Below are 22,653 nucleotides of genomic sequence, written 5' to 3'. Positions count from 1 at the left end.
AGGAACCCGCAAGCAGCTTTTCCCACCCAGGGCCAAGGACTCCCGCCAAGGCCGTCCAAGCCAGATGTGCCGCACCCCTGTGACTGGGCCGCCCTGGCAGGCAGGCTACACCGGAGGGAGGGACCCGGGCGTCCCTAGGGCCGGGAGAGCCCCTGCTTCCCCGTGGGCCTGCCCTGCGGGTGGAAGGACGCCTGGGCTGGACCCCTTGGCCTTGCTCTGCCTCTCACGGGAGGTGTGGGTGGGGACACAGGTGGCTTCCTGATGTGCCCCTGAATTTCTCCAGCAAACCCAGCGCAGGCAGGGCCACGGGCTGCCTCACGCGGCTGCCTGCCACTTGTCAGGAAGGTGATGATCACTGTCACAACAAGCCGTGGCCCTGGAACAGCACTTTGCGCTTTATGGGCTCGTTTACTTTATGGGGTTCGCTGACATCCTCTGCCTGTGCCTGCAGAGCCGGCCTGGGGAGGGGGCAGGGGCCAGCCAGACGCCCCAATTCCCTCTCAGTCCACCTTTCACCATGTGGGTGTCTCTGTGCTTCTGGGTAGTGGGGCCCCTCGCTTGTTGGGCCCTCGGTGCCTCACGGGCACATCTGCTCCCTTCTCCAGTGACAGCCCCTTCAGGTGTTGAAGACAGGAGGCTAACGGACCTCAGTGGTCTCCTCCACCATTTCTGGAGACGCTCCTCCATTTGTGGTTGCCCTTTCCACAGGATCACAGGACACCTGTTTCTCAGCAGGGGCGTGGAGGTCACAGAGCTGGGGCCACTTGCTGGGAGCTGGTCTCCTCCTTCACACCAGCGTTTCACAGCCTCTTATCAGAGGCCTGAGGTCTCCTCAGACCTTCTGCTCTGTCACCATTAGCATGTCCCATCCACTGCTCCCAAGCCCTTCATCTCAAAAGGACTGTCCCATTGTGTCCCATACTGTCTAATTCAGACTATCTGGTTCAAAGCCTCCCATTTGCATCTGGAGACTGTGAGGCCCAGAGAAGGCTGCAGAGGTTCTCAAGGCTGCACAGCACAGGAGGCAAATCTTGAGTCTCCCATCCCAGTGCACCCTGAGCCAGGGACTGTCAGGGGCAGAGGTGTGCTGGGGTGTCTCTCGGGGATGCTTAGGGGGCTCAGGGTGTACCTAAAACTGTGCCTGTGCTCCACCACGGTGGGGGAGATTTTGTGAACGCAGATTTTATGGGGCTGGGCAGGTGATAGGAGCCAGGGACGGGGTGCCTGGGCATTTGCTAGCCAGTCTGGGAGCCTGTGCTTGCTGCCCATCAGCTCACTGGGCAGCAAGGCCTCCACTGCCCTCCTTTGCTCGGGAGCTGGCTTCCTTCCCTGGGCTTTGTGGGGAGGAGATTTGGGGAACAGCGGGGACAGGGAGCTGAGCCGGACTTAGTGGGGAGAGGCAGACTTGGGGGGTGCTTCAGGTTTGAGAGAGCTCTTAGACTGAGCCCAGGCCCCTTCCCTGCACCTCCCCTGTCCCAGGCCAGGGGTTCTGCAGTTGACGTTGGCCTGGGCCCCCTCCCTGGGAAAGCTGCCAGCCTGCGCCTAGGATGGGGAGCAGGAGGTGAGGCGGCAGACTGAGAGGGACTTACCACCCTCCTTGTGCGGTGGGGAGCACTGAGGAGGCGTCCCTCCCACCCCAGGCTAAGGCTCCTAGAACCTGCCGCCTGGTTCCTAGGGGCTTGCATCAGGGCCTGCTGGGCTCCGCCCCCTCCTGCTCCGTGCTTTGCTCTCTGGACCTTTATAACCTGGGTTTCCACAGCCACCCCCTCCTGCCTCCTCTCTGGGTCTCTTTGAATTTCAAAGCAGTCTTACTCTTCAGACAGGCTGAGTGCACAGTGTCACCACCTTTTCTTTCTGAACTACTGGACAGTTAGTTGCTGACACATGGCCCCCCACCCGCTCCCCACATACTTTCCTGAGTTTTCTTTAAGGACTCCTACCTAATCCCACGCAGCCATCAAAATCAGGAGACTGGCATTGATGAGTTACTGCTGTCTGATCCTCAGGCTCCCTGGAAGTTGTCCCCACGATGTCCTTTATGGGCATCCAAAGACTCCAGTTCAGAATGTGCCCTTGTGTCTGGTTGTCACTCGTCCAGTCTCCTCCAGCCCGGGAATCTCTGTCTGCGTTGATATTTATGACCTCATCACACTTGAAGATTCCAGGCCATTTAATTTGAAGACTGTGCCTCAGTCTGTGTTGGCCTGATGTTTCCTCCTGATTAGATTCAGGTTGTGGCTTTTTGGCAGAGATATGGGAGAGGTGATGTTCTGCTCTGTCACCTGCTCCGAGGCCCGTGACTTCCATTTGTCCCTTCGCTGGGAATGGGAACTTTGATCACTTGATGAAAGCGGAGCCTGCCAGGAAAAGTTATGCACCCCCCCCCCCCGTATAATTTATGACTATGGGGTGGAAAGTGCCTTAAGACTAGGTAAATATCCTATTTCTCATCAAACATCCAATCACTCATTCATTTGTTTGTACCACAATGGGCTCATTGAAGCCTTCACTATCATTATGTATTTGGATGCTCTGATCTTTGCAGATTTGGCTGTTGGCAGCTCCCGTGTCCTTTTGTCCGTCTGTCCCTCTGTGGTCCTCTGGGTCCCTCTGGGTCTCTGTGTCTTCATCTACTCATGCTCCTGTGTGCTGTCCTGTCTCTGTGTTTATCTTGGTCTTCTTTCCCCCTCGTCTGTCTCTATTACCCCCACCGCCTGGTTCTCTCTGTCTCTCTCACTTTCTCTGTCTCTATTTCTCTCTGCCTCTTTGCCTTTCTGGCTTCTGTCTTGGACTCTGTTTCATTTTATCTGATTTTCTTACTTTTTTTTAATGCTCTCTTTCCCCCAGGACTCCCTTCTGCAGTGAACTCCTTGCCCCTGCAGGAAAAGGAAGAGTTGGGGTAGACACTAGGGGAGTGCCTGGGGCAGGAGTCTCTCCCTGGGAGTCCTCCGACCTGGGAGCTCCCCCAGCCTGGGCCTGGACTGGGACCCCAGAGTGGGCCCGTCTATGAGGGGTTTTGCAATTCAGTGTGTTTCCTTGCATGGTTACAAAGACGGATAAAACCTGGGTGCAGTGGCGCACACCTGTGATCCAAGCCACCCAAGAGGCCGAGGCAGGAGGTTCACAAGTTCAAGGCCAACCTGGGCAACTTAGCAAGGCTCTGTCTAAAAACAAAAATTTTTAAAAAGGGCTGGGGGAGCTGGACGTGGTGGCACATGCCTGTAATCCCAGTGATTTGGGAGACTGAGGCAGGAGGATCATGAGTTCAAAGCCAGCCTCAGCAACTTAGCAAGGCCCTAGGTAACTTAGCAAGATTCTTGTCTTTAAATAAAAAATAAAAAGGGCTGGGGATGTGGCTCAGTGGTAGAGCACTCCCTGGTTGTTCAATCCTCAGTACAAACACAAACAAACACAACAAAACAAAAGTCAACAAGTGCTTGAGGGGTGTGGTGCTGTGGCCAGTGGGAGGGGAGAGTGGTTAGTGGCCAAGGACTTCTGGCAAGTCAGACAGAGAGGAGGAGCCCAACCACCTGTCTTCCCTCTTCTCACGTGCTTGGCAGTGCAGTTTAAAATAGGAATTTTAACATTGTCATAGGCTGGAGCGTAGCTCAGAGGCAGAGCACGTGCTTAGCAAGCACAAGGTCCTGGGTCAATCCCAGACTGCCCAAGAGACAGACAAAATTGTGATGCATGTTTTCATAATGCAGAGAATAGGAAGTAAAAATAAAGATAGAAGAGGCCCCCTGCACTGGGGGTGTGGGGAGGGGCAGAGAGTGAGAGAGGGGAGGAACCCACCTGCTGGGACATGGGTGGCACATCGAGGACCATCAGCAGTGAAATGATGGGTGCCTGCTGTATCTGTAAGAGCAATACCACAGAGCATGGGCCCAGAAGGGACATGGGACAAGGTGGGGGCATCTCACAGATTAGTGTTGCATGAGGGAAGCCGGACACAGAGTACGCGCAGCACCACGTCAGGAAGTCGAAACCCTGGCAAAATGGTACTCAGCTCCAGGGCGTGCACCTCTCATCCCAGAGACCGGGGAGGCTGAGGCAGGGAGATCACAAGTTGGAGGCCAGCCTTAGCAACTCAGCAAGACTCTGTCTCAAAATAAAAATAAATAAATAAAAAGGACTGGGGCTTCAACACAGTGGCAGAGTGTCCCTGAGTTTGATCCCCAGTACTGCATCACACACACACACACACACACACACACACACACACACACACCAAACACCACCACCAAAGACCACCATCACCAACGAAACCCCCCCAAACCAAAAAGACACGCAATGATTCTTTGGAGAGAAGTCCCAGTGAGATTTATGTAGGGGAGGCGCTGACTGGGAGGGGTCAGCAGTGAGCCTTCTGGGGCTTGGCTATATGGGGTGCACATGTATCAAGTTGTATTTAGCAAAACCTTTCTGTTTTGGGGTGTTGGGGATGGAACCCAGGGCCTCCCACACACCAGACAACCTCTGAGCCACAGCTCAGCTCAATTAAGCAGGACATTTAAACTCTTTAATTTTTATTTATTTATTTATTTATTTATTTATTTATTTTGGGGTACCAGGGATTCAACGCAGGGGCACTCAACCGCTGAGCCACATCCCCAGCCCTATTTTGTATTTTATTTAGAGACAGGGTCTCACTGAGTTGCTTATGGCTTTGCTTCTGCTGAGGCTGGCTTTGAACTTGTGATCCTCCTGCCTCGGCCTCCCAAGCTGCTGGGATTACAGGTGTGTACCACCATGCCCAAGTTGCTCTTGCACGTTTAACTCTTGCACTACACTGTGGGAAAGCCATGCCCCAAGAATAAAGTAAATAAAAAAAAAATGACTGGTAAGACACAGAGGGGTCTGTGATCCCAGGGTTCTCAGTCTTCAGGTGCTGTCTGAACCCTCATCATGGACTCCATGCAAGTCCTTGAGCCCAGGGTGAGTGTCTGGTCACCTCACACTGTTTACAGTTCCTGGGCACCTCCTCCCTCCTTCCGCCCACAAAGGGGCTCTGGCCTCCCCTCCTCCCTCCTCCTGCCTCCTCCTCCTCCAGAGCCCCAGCCCCTCCCCAGGACCCCAGCCTTCACCCCAGGCTGACCCCTGTGCCTCTCCTTCCACAGCCAGAGGATCTGGAGGCCCCCAAGACCCACCACTTCAAGGTGAAGACCTTCAAGAAGGTGAAGCCCTGTGGTATCTGCCGACAGGCCATCACCCGGGAGGGCTGCACCTGCAAAGGTGAGCGGCTGGCTGACTGGAGCTGGGGGAGCGGGTCACCAGGGGAAGCCCAGCTCAGACTGGAACTCTGCTGGCACGTGTCCTTGGGTTCTGAGCGGGTGCCTGGTTCTCACGTGGGGAAGGAGGCTGGGCTCCCTGGGTGGTGGTGTGTAGGAGCGTGTGGGTGGCCCGTGGCAGGTGGTGGGTGGCATGGGCGTGGCAGGTGGCTTGAGGATGAGCTGAGTAACCTTGTGCGTGGTGTGAACGTCTGGCTGGCACCCTAAGGCATGCAAACGGTGTGGGGAAGGGCGCGTGCGTAGCATGTAGCATGTGGTGGTGTGCGGATGGCTCGTTGGCTGGGGTGTGGGAACCGTGGGGAGGGTGTGGGGAAGGCACCTGGAGGTCACGTGGCTGAGGTGTTGCAGGGCCTGTGGAAGCCATGTGGGTGGTGTGTGGAAGGTGTGTGGGTGGCGTGTGGCTGGCCCTGGGAGTACTGCAAAGAAGCCAAGCCACATTCCTCCCCTTGTGGCAGCTTGGGGTAACTTAAGAGGCCTCAGATCAGAGTCAGGGGAGGACGGGCTGGCTGCTGGGCTTTCCAATCCCTATTCTCATATGTTCCTGGAAAGGCCGGAGTGTGGCCATCGCTGCTCCAGAGAAGTTGGTGTCTTGTCCCAGATCATGGGGGAGTCACAGGAGCCCCTGCAGCAGGCTCTGGACCCATGCCACTCTCCAACCCGTGGCCCTGCCAGATGCCTTCCTCTCCTCGCCCCACATTCCTTCAATCACTAGGGCCCCGAAGGCAGCTAGAGTCGCTGAGCTCCCCCACAGCATCCCTGGCTCAGCTGCCAGCGTCTCCCCTGGATGGCCAAGGGCAGCCACCATTTCCTGAGCACTCTTCTCTAATCCAGCTCTGCACCAGCTTCCCGTGGGACATGAAAGTGTAAATCTAGTCAAGTCCCTGCCCTGGCTAAGGCTGGGGGGCTTCCGCTACCCTTAAGATGGAGCCCAGCCTTCCCACGATGTGGGGTCTGACAGAATCAGCCCTCCCAGCTCCCTGCCCCACGTCCCCGCCTCCAACCGCATCCTCAAACCAGCTGCGCCCCACGAAGGCCACTGTGTCAACTCTGCCAGTGGGCAGGGCTCTCTCTTGCCCTGGAGTCCTGCTCATGTGGTCCTCCCCAGTGGCCTCTCTTCCTGCTGCCTCGCTCCATGCTGCAGTCTGAGCTGGGCTGGGGAGAGGATTTCTGCAGCACTTACTGAGCACCATGTACTCACCGGCCTGACCTCATCACTGCTCACAGCGTCTGGCAGGCCCCGGTGCCATCCCCATCTTACAGATGAGGCGACTGAGGCTGGTGGTGGTCATATCTCTTGCCCAGGCTGGCAGGGTGACACTGGGCTTTTCAGGTGTCTCTGGGGGAGTCGAGGCCTTTCGGCTGGGTGTTGGAGGCAGGATTGTGTGGCTGGAAATGTGCAAGGGACTGAGCCTATGGGAGCGTGTGTGTGGATGGCCTTCCAGGCCGGTCTGCCATGGGTGAAAGGCAGAGGGTTATTTATGGTCCTTAACTGAAGTCAGGCTGGGGATACCCCGCAGGAGGGGAGGCGTCCCACAGAACTTCTGCAATACCAAAATCAGCCACATGGTGTCGCCCTCCTCCCAAGAGGTCTGCCTGGGACTTGCTGGTGGCTTAGGGTGCCAGCCAGAGATGTGGAGAGGTGCTGCGAGGGAGGGGTTTGCATTTTGTCTAATAACAGTCCCCACCCCACCCACCTGAGGCTGCATAAGCTAGTTTCCCCTCCCCCTCTCCTCCAGCCTCTCCCTTCCCCTCACCCAGGAACTTCCAGAGCTGCTGGGAGAGGAGGCAGCTGGGGTGTAGGGCTAGAAGGAAGTCCTAGGGACTCTCACTGTGTCACCTCAGGCACATCTCTGGCTACAGTCTTCCTTGGCTACTTCCTACCTTGGTCCTGGGTTTCCCAGCTGACCTGGCCTGAGTGCTTGGGTTGACAGGGGATCTTGACTTATGTAAAGCTCCCCAGGTGAACAAGAGGTGGCCCTAATCTCACCCAGATCCCAGCCTGGCCCTGCTGGTGTGGACCAGAGAGGAGGGTGGATGGCCAAGCTTGTTTGGCAGCCCCACTGGGCACCGGTGGAGAGTGGAAGGTTGGCCAGAAAGAGGGGAGGAAGCCAGGGCTATACTCCAGAGCACCACTAGGTGGCAGGGCTGAGCTACCAAAGGCCCAGGGGCCAGTACCACAAAGAGGGGAGACTCCTGGCACCAGAGCCCTATGTCACCCTCTGCAGGCCTGGCCTCACGGGTGGCAAAGGAGAAAGTGGATCCACCCTCTGTGCTTTGGAACCTGGAGATTGTGGTGGCACAAGGTGAATAGATCCTTTTATCCATCACCCATCCATCCTCTATCCAGTCATCTCACCCATCCATCCCATCATCCACCCTCCCACCCACCCACCCATCCAGGGCCACCAGAAAGAGTTGTACAGGTTGTTCCTGGGAGGGCCAGGGCAGAGGAAGCCCCAGCCCACATTCTACTCAGAGCCCAGCTCCAAGGCTTCCTGAGCCCTCTGGTTTCTCTGTCCTCAAGTCTGGCCTGAGCTGGGGCCAGCATCTAGATTAGGTGACGGGTGGGGTGGGGTGCAGAATATCAGGGCCCTGAATTCACAGTCTCCACAGGGCTTTCAGCACTGAGGGAGCTTCTGCTGGGGGTGACAGGCCCTGGGGAAGCCCTCCATCTGGGAGCCTGGGGCAGCCACCTGCTTCCCCCTGGAGGCCCTGCCCTGTGGCTTTTCTCCCCACACCCCCGGCCCATAGGAGGGCTGGACGTTGAGGGAGTCAGGGGACCTGGAGTCCAGCCTGGTTCTAGGAGACTCAACGACAAGCAGGGAGGACAAGGAACTAAGGTGGACAGCTGTCCAGGTGCAGCAGGTGTGCAGGCAGAGAGGCGGCAGGGACCGGAGCCTCTGACTTGGCGGGGCCGTGGCTGTGTGCGACGGGGTTAGCAGCGAGCCTCGTCCTGCGTCTCCCAGGGGCTGGTTATGGGTAGAACAATGAGGTTCTGTGTGTGAATAAGGGGGGCTGATGCCAGGGACCACGGCTCTGAGTGAAGGATACAGAGAGGGGTGAGAGGACGGTGAGGGGTGGCCTGGACACCCTGTGTGGCCTGGGGTGAGTCACTTGTCATGAGAGACAAGGGAGCTGGGCTCAGGATTCTCTCTGAGGCCCAGGCAGTGGAAGGGCCTGGGACGTTTCCCTGTGGGACTCTGTGAAAGCCGGAGACCTCTTCAGTGAACCCTGCTACGTCACCCCTCCAGGCACCTGTGTGGCCACCTGACGCTCATAAGCAGAGCTGTCACCTGGACCTAGACTGTGCCAGGTGCTGGTGCCAAGAGCCAGCCGCTGGCCATGGAAGACAGACACACAGCCCGTCCCTAGGCTGTGGTGTCAGGGTGACCCAGTGTGCAGCAGGAAGGGTGGGCTGGGTCCTGAGGGCCGTGTGGGAGCTCCTTGGTCCAAACTGCATTCCCACCAGGCCTCGGGGAGGGGCTCCAGGGGCCGGAGAACACGGGAGACCTCAGAGGGAGGCTGAGGGACTCAGAGCCTGGTTCAAAATCCTAGTTTCCCTCTAGGCTGAAACCCAAGGGAAAGGACCAGAAGGCCGGCTCAGGAGCCCAAGGGCTGCCATCTGGGCCTGGTCTGGGGCCCAGGCTTGGGCCACTTCCTTTCTCAATGTAGAAGGGGGACAGTCACCTGACGCTTCCTTAAAGCGGGACACACCTGGGAAGACAACAGCACCAGCCCACCCAGAGGATGGACTGGGGGGACCCTGGTCCTGGGAGCTCCTCTCCCTGTGTCACGGAGGATCCCCAACTCCCACCTTCTCTCTGAGGACCTTCGTGGAGCCACCAGAGGCTCCTGATAGAATGGAAAACCCCGGGTCACTTTTTCTTTTTTTGGACACTACTCATTTTTGTCTATTTCCCCATGTTTTCATCAGTGCATGATAATTATATGATTATCCCACATATCAGTGGAATTCGCGGTCACATATTCATCCACGTACGCCGTGTAACCATGCATTCGGTCACTGCCGACCCCAGTGAAGACCTGGGTTGCTGGTCCTGACTTTCCACTGTCCGGTTGGGTGACCTTGGGAGAGCTGCTTACCTCCCCTGGAACCGATTTCCCCCTTTTTTCTCTTTAAAATGAAGGGGTTGGAATAGACCAGAGGATCTGAACTGCATTCCAAAGGAGCCGTCAGGTGCTTGGGGGTGCTCTAGGGGCCCTAGAGGTGAGGAAAGGGGAGGCTTGATCAGGGCTCTGGAACCCCTGCCCCTTTGAACCAGAAAAGCTCTTGTTTGAGGAGTTAAATATAGGAGTAGGTGGGACGATGTGACAGTCTCTCACAGGGCTTAGAAGAAGGCTCCGGATTCAATCCCAGCTCTGGCCCTATTAGTGAGACCTGGGGCAGACTGCTTCATTGCTTGGAGCCTGTTGACTCACTTTTAAAATGGGAGAAATAGCAATACCCCCCTCCTGGTGTGCCTGTAGGGGTTAAGTGAGATACTACACAGAGTGCTCAGATCAGAGCCCAGTCCCTGGGATTAACAGATCCATTCCATCCTAACCAGCGTCACTCGGATTCCAAACCGTCTGCATGAACAGTTTAGCTTTAAAATGAAACAGAAAACCACTGGGCGGGATGATCTCGAAGGTTTCTTTGTTCCTACTTTGGAACCACACGGTGCCCCCTGGCTACCCCTCCCCTGACTACCCCGAGACACCTTGTATTAGTCAGAATTCTCAGGAAAAGCAGAACCAACTGGATGTGAGTGGGGGGAGGGGGAGGGGGAGAGAGAGAGAGAGAGAGAGAGAGAGAGAGAGAGAGAGAGAGTGATTTATTTTTTATTTTTTAAAAATATTTTTTTTAGATAGACTTTATTTTACTTATTTATATGTGGTCCTGAGAATCGAACCCAGTGCCTCACACATGCCAGGCAAGTGTGCTACTGCTGAGCCCCAGCCCCAGCCCCAGCCCTAGCCCCCTAGAGCTTTATTTTTAAGGGTTTGGCCCGTGTGGTTATGGAGTTTTGGCAAGTCAGAAATCTGTAGGTGGGCCCCAGGCTGGAGACCCAAGGAAGAGCTGTAGTTCAAGTTCAAAAGCAGTATGCGGGCAGAACTTCCTCTTCTTGGGAAGGTCTTTTTCTATAAAGGCCTTCAACGGGTTGGACGAGGCCCACCCACATAATGGAGGGGAACATACTTTACTCAAAGTCTAATGATCTCAATGTTAATCCCATCTAAAAATAACTTTGCAGAAACATCTAGAGTGATGTTTGACTAAACATCTGGGTACTGTGGCTTGGCCAAATTAACAATGAAATGAACCACTGCCTACTTCCAGCCCAGGCCATGAGCAGTGGGCAGGGCAAGGCCGAGCGAGTGGCCTGGAGAGCAGGTGGGCGGGCAGGCCAGCCCCTCTGAGGTGGTGGGAGGCCGGGCTAGGCACGCTGGTGCACACTGAGGCCATGTGCTCATTTTCCGACGCGAGACCAGGAGGAAAAGGCCATTTAGATCCCAACAATGTTGGCTTCCTGTGTTCCCGAGAGCAGGAAGCCACCCCAGGACAGCGTCCGGCAGCCAGCTGGGGTGGGAGCCGTAGCCAAGGGCTGTGCGTGGGGCGCAGTTCTCCCCCTAGCGGGTACCCAAGGGCCTGTCCCCCAGGGGCTCTGCTCCCTCGCAGGCCACCACTGGCCCTGCCCTGTGGACACTGTGGACATCCATGGCAGGCCCGGGGTTGCTGGTGTCCTCGGAGCTGTGGTCACAGGCACTGCCCTGGGCCTCGCCTTGCAGGGGTGCTGATTCTGGAGGGTGCCGTGGGGGTCTGGTTGCAAGGCCCTAGAGCTGGAAGGCCCCGGTCAGCCCAAGACGTGTCCAGGGAGGGCCTGGGCACCTGAGGGACAGTGCCAGGGGAGGGTGCTGCCGGTTCCTACCTTGTTCTTCCCGCACCTGCTGCAGGCCCCAGTGAGAAATGGCCCCTGGGGAGGGAGTGTCCTGCAGCCTCAGGCTGGGACAGACAGCTTCAGGGCTGGAACCCAGGTTTTTCCTTCTTGGCTCGAGGAAGAGGCAGGTGGCAACTGTGAGGGGCAGCGTCTCCGTCTGTTGTGCTTCTGTAACAAAATGCTTTAGACTGGGTCGTTTATAAACAACGGAAGTTCATGGCCCACAGTTCTGGAGGCTGTAGGTCCAGGATCAAGGCACCGGCAGATCCTGTCTGGGGAGGCCTGGTCTGTTTCCAGAGCGGGTGGACATTGAGATTGGAGGGATGCAAGGGCAACAGGCTGCCCAGGGCCTTTCAGGAGGGCAGAACTCTCGTGGCCTGGCCACTTCCTGCAGGCCCCACCTCTTAGTGCTGTGACATTGGGCCTTAGGATCCAGCTTGTAAATTCAGGAGGGACACAGCAAGGGGTCAGCTGACCTTATCCATGGGCTGCCACAGCACAGCGGGAGGAGAGCTGGGGGCCCTCCTGTGCAGGTGTTGTCAATCCGAGGGTTCTCGGGGGAAAGGCAGGTGCAGGAGCGTGAGACCACAGGCCTGCGGGGGACCCGGCCTCCAGACAGCCCTGGGCAGCTGCTCTGCCTCTTCCACGAAGGGCAGGTCTCCGTGTGTGGCTGGGTTTTTCCTGGGGACTGAATCCTCTGAGCCACATCCCTACCCCGCCACCACTCAGCTACACCCTAAGTTGCTGAGGGAGGCCTCAAACTAGCAATCCTCCTGCCTCAGCCTCCCCAGTCTCTGGGATGACAGGGGTGTGCCTCTGTGCCTGGCTCCTGAGCTCTGGCCTCTAGATTCGTTCTCGGTGGCTGTGTAGAAAGCGATCCCCAAACTCCGTGGTTTATCGACTGGTTCTGGCTCAGGGTCTCTCAAAAGCTGGGCCAAGGTGTGAGCAGGCTGTGTTCATCTGCAGGCCCGGACGGTCCCCTCCCAGCACGGCACCCTCCCAGGCCTGCCCGGCTGGGGCTGGCTGGTGGCTCGGGGCCTCAGCTCCTCCTCACATGGCTGCCCCACTGGGCTGCCCCTGCGTCCCCTCAACACGGGGACTGCCCTCCCCCAGGTGAGTCATCAGGAGACTGAGGCTGAGGTCAGAGTGGCTTGATGGCCTTGCCTGGGAAGTCACATGCCACATTGCTGCACTGTGTGTCAGTCAGAGTTCCTTCAGTCAGAGTTCCACTCACTCACGGCGACGAAAACCTGGAGGTACATCAATGTGAAGGAAGACAGTTTACAGTGGCTCAGCTTCAGTCCAGTCACTCGGCCCCGTTCTTTGGGCCAATGGGGGCACAGAGCGTCGTGGCTCATGCCATGGTCCCCATATCCTCATCCAGGGCATGCCCACATGGCCCAGTGTCCTCCCACACCTCCCAACTGTGCCACAGGGTGGGGACCACGCCATCACTACAGGGATCTCAGGGGGACACCAGATCCAAGCTGTAGCGCTGATGGCAGTGTCAGAGTGGGGGAGGCTGATAGAAGGTGTGAGCTAGGAACAGAACGCTCCGTGACACCCTTGGATGGTTCATTGCTCTGAGAGGTGCTTGCCCATGCTTCAGATGACAGCACGAGGGAGACCAGGTAGACAGTAGGAAGCACTGCCCCTCGGGAGAAGACCTGAGAAGGTGATCAAGAATGCAAAAGAGGCACCCCTGGAGGGGACTCAGAGGGAAGGCCTCCTTGGGGTGGAGGGTAGGTGCTTCTGAAGATGGGGCTTGATCACTTGGACCTGATGGGAACCTACCACTTGCCACTTGTGTTCAGTTTGCTGAGCTTTTGACTTTTGGGCGGGGAACTAGTGGAGGTCTTTTCTTACCCCCTGCTGTACACAGCCAAGGGCAGGCTGGGGCGGAGGGGGGCACTGGGCACACTGTACCAAGATTGCCCAAAGATTTCTCCTCCTGGTTTCCACTTGAGGGCATTTGCTGACCGCCTGCCCCTCTGTGCCAGGCAGGCTGCCCTGTACAGTTGTGCAGGCTGGGCACCTCCAAGGGTGTCTGCTGGAGGGAGCCCTGGAATCAGCCCACGCTCTGCTTGTCATGCGGTGGGTCCTGGCACAGGGCGGGACCTACCTGGGGAAAGGGTCCTCCTCTCCATTTCCACAGGGACAGAGCACACTCATCCCCAGCTGTGTGTCATGGGGCTGGCCTGCCCAGATGGTGGACCTTTGTCTAATTTGCACAAAGATGCTGTCCGGTCCTTCAGACCTGAAGCAGACAGCGTCCTGGCTGTTGGGGACGTGGTGTGGGGACATGGGCACTGATCTATAAATAAGCTACTGGAAATTACTGGAGATGTTTCAGATGGTGAACTGTGCAGAGAAGGAAATGATCAGGAGCTGACTAAGAACAGGGGCGACCCACTCGAATTTGGGCGGTTAGGAAAGGTCCTTTTGAGGAGATGGCTTTGAAAGGATTCCAGAGGGCAAGAGAGATTCCACCCAGTAGAGGGTGAGGAATGTCCCCAGCAGCTGGAGCCGCAAGAGCCAAGGGCCTGAGGTAGGAGTGAGCTCGCTGATTTATGGGAACTGTCAGAAACACGGAGAGGCTGGAAGACCAGGTTCTGACCCCCCCTGTGATCCTGGTGTCTAGACTGGGGTTGAGAGGTGGACATGAGAGCTGCCTCTGACCATGAGATGTTGAGGGGGGGTTACAGGACAGGAAGAGGCTGAGAGGGAGTGGGGTGGCTATCAGCACACACTCCAGGGATCTCCAGTCAGCTCCAACCCAAACATTTATGAAGCCTGTCCTGCGTTGCCCGTTTTCTGTGTGCATGTGTGTGGTGGTGGTGGTGGGGAGAGAGAGGGAGAGGGAGGTGTCCCATTCTTGACAGAGCCCACAGCTGGCCAATGGGGAGGTCCCTGGATCTGGAGGCAGCGGCCCAGGGAGGGCCTTGCAGACTCAGGCCTCAAGGCTGAGGCTTTCTCAATTCTGTGTTCCCTGGCCACAAAGAGGGCCCGGGGGTGGGGCTGGGAAGCTGCTGGGGTCAGAGAGGGAACACCTTCCGAAAGGGAGACAGCTGCCACCTGGGGTAAGGAGCATGGGGACAGCTGAGAAGCCAAAGCGCTAGACCAGTGGGTGTGCCTCAGGTGGCCAAGGGGAATGTGTCCTGGTGTGGCCAGGGTGATGTCCCTGGCTGTTGGGGGTCAGGAAAGCCTTGCTCACCACCAGCTGAGTCACAGGCCTGAACTGGGCCAGGACTGGGTTGGGAGAAGGTCCTAAGCTAGGGCCAGTGCCAAGGTCACATCCCAGGCTCCACCCAGTTTGCCTGCAGCCTCTCCCACCCTCACGCCCAAAGGATGCCTCAAACAAACCAGAGTCCCCAGGTGGAGAGCCCTGGAGCTTCTTTCCCCGCCCTGCCTGGGGCCTTCACCTACCTGAGACCCCCCAGCTGCGTTTTTCTGAGAATCAGGTGGGCTCCAAGCTGAGTGGGGGCAAAGCGCCATAGACTGTGTGCTCAGTGGCCAGGGTAGTGTGAGCGTGGCCCTGGGCTGTGTGTGGCTGCTGGCCTTTTGGGTCTGAGGGTCTTCCTCTTTCCAGTGCCCCACCCACGTGCTTCAGTGCGTCTGGGGCAGACAAGACCCAAGTCAGCGCGGAAATCAGCCCAGGAGACCCCTCAGCCGGCTCCTGAGAGGAGGGGGTTTGCCAGATTCCTCCACGGAGTCCCAGGGCCCTTTGGGGGAGGTGGGGCTGGGGACATTCCAGGCTTTGGGAACCTGATAGGAAATTTGATTCCAGCTTCTGGTAGTGGGAGGGGTGGGGGCAAGTTGCGAGGGTGTGTGTGTGTGTGTGTGTGTTTGTGTGTGAGTGTGCGCGCGCTCCTGCGCATGGAGCCTGTGCGAGCGTGTTCACGTCTGTATCCCCAAATCTGTGCCAGGCCGGCGGACTCCGAGGGTCTCCACGAGACCGCCTGAGTGTTGGTGCCTGGTCAGAGGGTGGCATGGGTATGTGGGTGAGCCCTGTGGGCCCGGGCAGCGGTGCTGGGTGTGCCGGAGGGTGACCGTCTGCCTGTGCGCACGGGCCCTCCGCCCGGGAGGGTGCAGTGCGAGGCCGGCGGGGTCTGCCCGCCCGCGGGGTGTAAGGCGAGACGGGCCCTTGCTCCGCGGCGGGGCTGGCACGGGGCCTGGGTCCCGGCTCCCTCGGCCCCTGGCCGGGGTCCAGCGGGGGAGCCGGCGCCCGGGCCCGCGCTCCTCCGCCTCCGGCGCCCGCCCGAGGCCGGTCGTCCCGGGCGCCCGCCCGCAGGCCCGGAGCGCGGCCGCCGCCCCCTGCGCCCGCCCTCTACGGGGCTCCCTCCTTCCCTCCTTCCCTCCTTCCCTCCTTCCCTCCTTCCCTCCTTCCCTCCGAGCGCCGGCCGGGGCGGGGTGGGAGGAGATTTCGCGGAGTTTCCATTTCATACCTCGCGGCTAAAACTTTCTTTCTGTCTGCCCTCCGCAGTCTGCAGCTTCTCCTGTCATCGGAAATGCCAGGCCAAGGTAAGGGGCGCGCGCCGGACCGCGGGGGCGCCTGCGGGGCGGGGGCGGTGCCCGCGTCCCTCCTCCTCTCTTTGTTTATGCAAAGCGCCGGGGCCCGGGAGCGGGCGCAGGTCAAGGTGATGGCGAAGGCCGGGCGGGCTGCGGGTGGAGGGGCGGGAGGCCGGGTGGCGGGCACCGCGCCTGCAGGAGGTGGCTGGCGGGACGGAGTCCGAGGGAGGGACCTCGAGGGTGCTTTCCTGGTTCTCCGCGGAGTCGGGGCGAACGAGGGAGCGATGCGCCTCATTTGCTGGCGGGCCTCGGGGAGCCCTAGCTGGCCCAATTTGGCCATCATGGGAAAATTCAGTGTCCAAGCCATAGGACCCCGAGGGAGGGAGAAGCGGGCCAGCGGGGGAGGTGGGGGACGGGGATGGAGATCTGGATCGCGGCGCGGGCTCTGGGTACCGTGGGAGCCACTGTCCCACCCCTCCTCACGGTCACGCCCCACTGTAGCCCTCAGCGTTTCCTGGCTGGGCCGCTGAAGCTTGGAGACTGGAGCTGTGTCCTGGCTGTCCAGGCTCCTCTCAGGCCTGGACAAAGGAGCCTTAGGTCGCTGCTTGGAGTATGGGGCTGTGGGGACACCAGGGTGGGTTGAGAGTTCTCGAAGGAAACTGCTCAGGCTGCACTCTGCCTGGCGGACTGCCTTCCCTTCCCAAGCAGCCAGCTGGGCACCTTCTCCTGTCATGGCTTCTGCCCTCCCTGCCCTTTCCCCCACTTTGCCCTTCACACTTGACCTTTCGGGAAGGCGCTCAGAGAATGGAAGCATCCTCCCCAGGGAGGATGCTTCAGAGAGGAGCATATGGGCCATGGAGGCTCCCTATCTGGTGTGTCTTTTGCTCCCTTCCTATTAGCTGGGTGGCCTTGGGCAACTCATGTACCTCTGGGAGCTGTTTCATCCTCAAGGATGTGGGAATAAGGAGTGTACCTTATGAGGATTAAATGAGGTGAGGTGTGTGAAGTGCCAAGCCTGTGCCTAACACATAGTAGGTACTCAAAAACATGGTCTTTGATGAGTAGAATTCTGAGCGTCATGGTTTATGCCAATGGGAAAGGGATGCTGATGGGAGGGCAAGATACTGATGGAGTGAGGGATCAGTGAGGGATCTGCCCCCTACCCCGCCCCCGAGATCTTGCCTAAACTGTGTACACTGTTTGCTGAGGGATGTGGTCTCCCCAGTCGCATCTGTAGACTCCAGGATGTGCACTCTCCTAGCTGAGGTGCAAAGGGCCTGTGGCTTGCTGTAGGCACATCAGTATGGTGAGTTTTCTGCCCCTTGTATTATCTCCTGCTTTTCTGTCCCCTCAGCCTTATCTTCAGGTGGGGAGTTTCTTCTTCTCCCTCCATGCTCCTCCTTGTTCTGTTCTCGGGCAGTTTTCTACCCTTAACCCCAGATTTCTGGTTCCTCTCCAGTCTCTGTTTTCCTACCCCTCTTCCTGCTTTTGCGTCTCTTAATAGCAATGAGCCTTTGTACCACACTTTGTGCCATGCCTTCGAAAGCATTTCATGTGCATGGTGAGATTTTATTCTTTTAATTCCATTAGAGCATAAAACAGAGGCCAAAGATCATATTGACTTAAAGATGGGGAAGTCGAGGTGTCACAGGGTTGAGTGACTTCCCCGAGTCGTTGGACCTCTGTGCTTCCTTCTGATTCCTCCTGCCTGGGGAGACATTTCTCCATCCCCCCTGCCCTTCCTCCTCCCCTTCCATCTCTGGGCAGTAGAAGGATACATGCAGAAGGCTAATGGGATGAACGGACTCGTCACATAGGGCCCAGAAAGGGGAGACTCAGTGACCTAGAGAATGTGGCAGAAGATGGCCCCTTCTTGGGCGGCAGCCTCGTGTGTGGAGACAGAGGGATGCCAAAGATGACTTCCCCGGGGGGTGCGGCCTGCCTGGCAATTCTCACACCTGCTGGGGGCTCAGATGCTCCAGGCTGCAGCAGTCCGGCTCTGCTCAGCCCCAGAGGCCACCCAAGAGGGGAGGGGGTGGGCCAGGCAGGGCAGTGGCCAGACAGATGGGGCTTTTTATAGGATTTTCCTCTATAGGAAATGGACCCACTGGTGGGGTGTGCTCCACCCAGCTGGCAAGTCTGCTCCTGAAACCACAGCTCTTACCCCCTCCTGGCTTTCCCTTCTGCTGGCCAGGGCAGCCGGAGCCCCAGAGCACACTGCGGAGGGCTGTACTCCGGGTTTTCTAACCAGATGAACTTGGAGGTCGTTTGATCCATCCCCTGCTCCAGATGGGATTCATTAAACAACTGTTACCTAAGCCCTTGCCATGGGCGGGACACTGTTCTGCAGGAGCAAGACAGGCACGATCTTTGCCCTCATGAGTCTTACCTTCTAATGGGAAGACACGATAAATAGGCGAACCAGCCGGGCATGGTCGCGCATGCCTGTGATCCCAGTGACTCAGGAGGCTGAGGCAGGAGGATCACAAGTTCCAGGCCAGCCTGGGCAACTCCGTGAGACCCGCTCTCACACAGAAAAAAGGCAAACAATTTAAGAAGGAGTGGGGCTAGAGCAGGGGGTCCGAGAGGACAGGCGAGGTGGCCCAGGAGGACTTCTTGGAGGAAGTGAGGTGGGACGCCAGCAATGCCACACCCCTGGGAAGGAGGAGAGCAGCCAGTGCAGAGACCCTGGGTGGGACGAGCTCATTGTGCTGGGAAGAAGGTGGTGTGGCTAGGAAGTGGGACACTGCAGAGTTCTGAGCATGGCAGCTGCGATCCAGTCTTCACTGTGAGGAGAGTGCTCTGGCCATGGACAGGCGCCCAGGAGGAGCCAGGATGGGACCCAAGAGGCTGCTCACACTGCCCACGTGGGTTGGGCGGGTGGCGTGGCCCAGGGACTCACAGGAGAGCAGTGCGTGGGGTCACGTGTGGAATGCATTCTGCAGAAGAGCCTGGAGCCCTGACGGGTGGGTGACAGCCGGCTCAAGCCTGGCTCCCAGGTCTCAGGCAGCGCCTGGGAGCACGTGGTTCCCTTTACTGAGACAGATGAAGTGCGCTAGAAACTCGAGGAAAGGAGGCTCCGGGATTTCTGCTTTGCTTGGTCTTCCCCACACTTCTCCGGCACCCTGGGGATCTCTTGCCGCTCTTGATCATCTCCAAATCAGCCTATTCTTGTAGTGGCTGGTCTGAGTGTCTTAACAGTCCATCTTCCAGACTTTTCCTGCAGTAGGAACCCATGGCTCTGAAGGGGGCTGTGGTATTTATGCACAGCAATATGAAAGTTCGTATCTTGTTTGTTTGTTTGGCACTAGGGATTGGAACATGCTAGGCAGGCACTCCACCCCTGGCCTACATCCTCAGCCCTAGATGCAGCAAGATCATGTAACAAATTACCCCAATTTTCACAGCTTAAAGCAGCAGCAGACATTGATGATGCAGTTTTTCCGAGGCTAGGGACTTTGGAAGGGGCTTAGCTGGCCAGGTCTGGCCAGGGGCCTGTCATGGGATGGCAGTTGAGGTGTGGCTGGGGCTCAGTCTTCTGATGGCCACACTGGGGCTGGAGGATCCTCTCCCAAATATGGTCCCCTCTCTAGGCTGCTTGGGTGTCCTTACCACGGTGGCTGGTTTCCCAAGTGTGAGCCTTTCAAGAAAGAACAAGGGCCAGCCACCATGTCTAGTATCCCGCCTTCTAGGACACATGCTATTATTTCTACATTATCTTCCTGGTGCCCAGGTCAGGCGTGTTCGGTGCAGGAGGAACCTACAGAAGGGTGTTTCTCCCATGAGGTAAGAATCAACAGGGCCATCCTGGGGTCTGGCTACTGCAGGTGCCCAGAGAGAGGGCTCTGCTGGCCGGGCTTCACGAGGCCGTGGGAGTGGCGTGTTGGGTAGGGACACAGGAGTCAGAAGCCTGAGTTTGCACTCTCTGCCTGCCGCCTTCTAGCTACGTGAGCTGGGTTGTGCTGGATTAAGTGACCATGTGGCAGGCACCTTTCTCTTCCTGGGCACCACAGGCAAAGACCAAGAAGGAGACTGGATATTCTGTGCCCAACTCTTTGCCACTTGGACCAGCTTGAAAGAAGATGCTAGTGTCAGGAGAGGAGGGCCTCTGCTCTTGGCTCACAGTAGATGCCACCAGTGTCTCAACTGCACAAAGGCGGGCTGAGAGAGAGGCGGCACCTCCAGCTTCTAGACTACTGCCTGGCCCATAGCGAGGGGCTGATACAGGAAGGGAATGATGGAATAAAGAATGTGAAAGATCAGCTCCTGTTTCAGGAGAGGCTGAGGCAGGAGGATCACAAGTTTGAGGCCAGCTTCAGCATCTAATCAAGACTCTCAGCAATTTCAGGAGACCCTGTCTCAAAAGGGAAAGCAAAAAGGATTGGGGATAGAGCTTGGTGGTAAAGCACCCTTGGGTTCAATTCCTAGTACCCAAAACAATAAAATAAAATAAAGAATTTTACATAGATTGGAACTAAAGCAAGTTCTGGGAACAGCACCCCGGAAACAGTCCTGCTCCCCTCTAAGTCATTATCCCCCAAAGGCAATTGCTGTTCTTACCCCCATCGTCTGAAGTGAGTTTTTCCCGTCCTTGAACTTCATGTAAATTGAGTCATATGCATGTTGGCTTCTGTGTTGGGCTGCTTCAAGGGACCTGGTGTCTGGGAGGCTCACCTCTGTTTCTGTGGGAGCCAGTGGCCTCTTCTGGGTTGCCTGTTGCTTGCCATCATGTGACTGCACCACAGTTTATTTCCCACCCATCTGGGCTCTTTCCAGCGCGGAGCTGTTACAAACAAAGCTGCCTTCGATTTTCAGCCACCTGTGTCCACACGGAATCCATAAGACGTTTTCCTGCGTCTTCGTGGTTCTGGGAGGTGGGTGGGGCTCATGGTAGCTCCATGTTGCAGGCAGGTCCCACACTGAGGCCCAGCCAGAGTGACCCACTTCACCATGGTGACTTGGGACAGTGGGCTTCTACGTGATTCTGGCTCTGCCCTGGGAAGATGCGCCAGGACCAGGTGAGAAGGGAAAAGAGCGAAGGAGGCAGGGATACCAGAGGGTGGGACTGCTGGGCCACTGGGGTCTGCTGCGGGTCCTGGAAACCCCGTCTCCAGCTCTTGCCTTAAATCTGGAAGGAAGCAGATTCTAAGCTGCGCTCTGTTCCCACCTGGTGTCCTGGGGTCCTTCTCGGTTCTCGCTGTTTCACTGTCACTGAGGATTTACAATGACTGGCCCAGGATTTGCCTTCGCTTTGGTTCTGGCACATGCTCCGTGTGTGTACACAGCAGATTTTCTTGTTCTGCCTTTCTCTTCCGCCTCTGCTCTCTGACCCCACAACTGCCACATCATTATATTTATGTATTTGTTATTTTAAGTCAACTTTTAATTTTAGAATAGTTTTTGATTTACAGAAAAGTTGCAAAGACAGCACAGAGAGTTCCTGTGTGGCAAACCCTCGGGTTCCCCTCATCCCCAGACACAGTTTTAAGAAACGCTGTTCTCACCCCTGTTTGGCCCTTGTTTTGGAATAGCAGTTGCTGCTGATGGCAGCGGTGGTTCCTTCCAGAAAGGAACCTGCTCCATTCCAGGTCAGACGGGAGTTAAAGGAGAGGACCAGGCCGCTGCCAGGCAGGCAGCCTGCTGGAGCCCAGCTGCAGGCAGTTCTTCTCATCCCCTGGCTGCCCTCCTCTGCCTCTCCTGACCCAGGCGCAAGCTGGGGTGGAGGAAGGAGCCTGCAGCAAGGCCTTGAACTCCTCCCCTCCACCCGAAGGGCTTAAATCTCATCTCTCAAGCTTGAAAGGAGAGGAAATCCCATAATGAACCCCCACCTTGCCGTCACGTCCCACACCACCTTTCCTGCCAGTCTCTCGTAAACACACCTGCAGCCTTCCTGTGCAGTTGGGTGGGTGGGTGGGGGCTTGTGTTCTCTGGCTACCATAGCTAGATGGGAGGGGGCTCCTGACCCTAGGACCCCTTGATGACTCTGAGCCTTGTGGACTGTTTAAGAGCTTCGGCCTTGGAGATAGACTGTGGAGTTTAAATCCTGGTTTCCTCATCTGTAACATGGGACTTATTTTGTGTGAACACTGAGAATGACAAGCTCCAGATTCAGCGACCAAGAAGCTGACTGATTCTATTTTACTCTCCCTACTTTCTTCCATCTAATAAAAGGCAGGGAGAGTCTGAGACACCAGCAAAGCTTGCTGAGGGCAGTGGCTTCTAGACTAGATGCTCGCGTGGGTTTTGCCTTCTTTCTCTCCAGCATCAGGGAAGAACAAGGAACGTGTGTAGGCAAATGTCCACGGGTTTGGCTCTTCTGCCTGCCACATGGCACCTGAGAGCCATGGCAGTGGTTTGAGAGCTCTTCTGTACAGTGGAATCACCTGGATGCTTTAAAAAGACAGACGTCTAGCTGGGTGCAGTGGTGCATGCCTGTAATCCCTGCAACTCCAGAGGAGGACAGGAGGATTGCAGGTTTGAGGCCAGTCTCAGCAACTTAGTGAAGCCCTCAGCAACTTATTGAGAGCTTGTCTCAAGATTTAAAAAAGGCCTGGGGATGTAGCTCAGTGACTAAGTACCCCTGGGTTAAAGCCCTAGTATGTATGTGTGTATACACACACACACACACACACACACACACATAAAATACATATGGATCTATCTATCTATCTATTGATTGATCAATTGATCAGTGCCTGGGTCCTGCTCCCCAGAGAGGTTTGGGGTCTGACCTGGGCATTGGGATTTTTCAAAGTGGTCACCAGTAGTGGGAGTGTGACATGACACAACCACTCTGGTGACAGCTTGGCTCTTTCTTCCAAAGTTCCGTCTACACTGGCGCTGTGGCCCAGCGATTCTACTCTGAGGTATTTACCAAAAAGAAAGGAAAACACGTCCTCAGAATGACTCGTGCA

General features: G+C 57.0%; 1 protein-coding gene across 7 annotated transcripts in view; it reads left to right on the top strand.

Annotated features, from left to right (window-relative positions):
• The window catches only part of Tns1 (tensin 1), a 179,403-nt gene that overhangs the window by 7,099 nt on the left and 149,651 nt on the right, over positions 1-22,653 (top strand). For 6 of the 7 annotated variants that reach the window (XM_077803528.1, XM_077803525.1, XM_077803527.1 and 3 more), the window contains exons 2-3: positions 5,121-5,235; positions 15,714-15,751. In XM_077803528.1, coding sequence (XP_077659654.1) covers positions 5,121-5,235; positions 15,714-15,751 — 153 coding nt within the window. Of the gene's footprint in view, positions 1-5,120; positions 5,236-15,204; positions 15,224-15,713; positions 15,752-22,653 lie in introns of those variants that run through there. The other variant, XM_077803529.1, reaches the window with a different exon arrangement.

The sequence above is a fragment of the Urocitellus parryii genome, chromosome 1 (assembly GCF_045843805.1).
Source record: "Urocitellus parryii isolate mUroPar1 chromosome 1, mUroPar1.hap1, whole genome shotgun sequence".
Classification (NCBI taxonomy): domain Eukaryota; kingdom Metazoa; phylum Chordata; class Mammalia; order Rodentia; family Sciuridae; genus Urocitellus; species Urocitellus parryii.
Note: the sequence above shows the minus strand (reverse complement) of the source record. Positions and strands in the feature narration are given on the sequence as shown.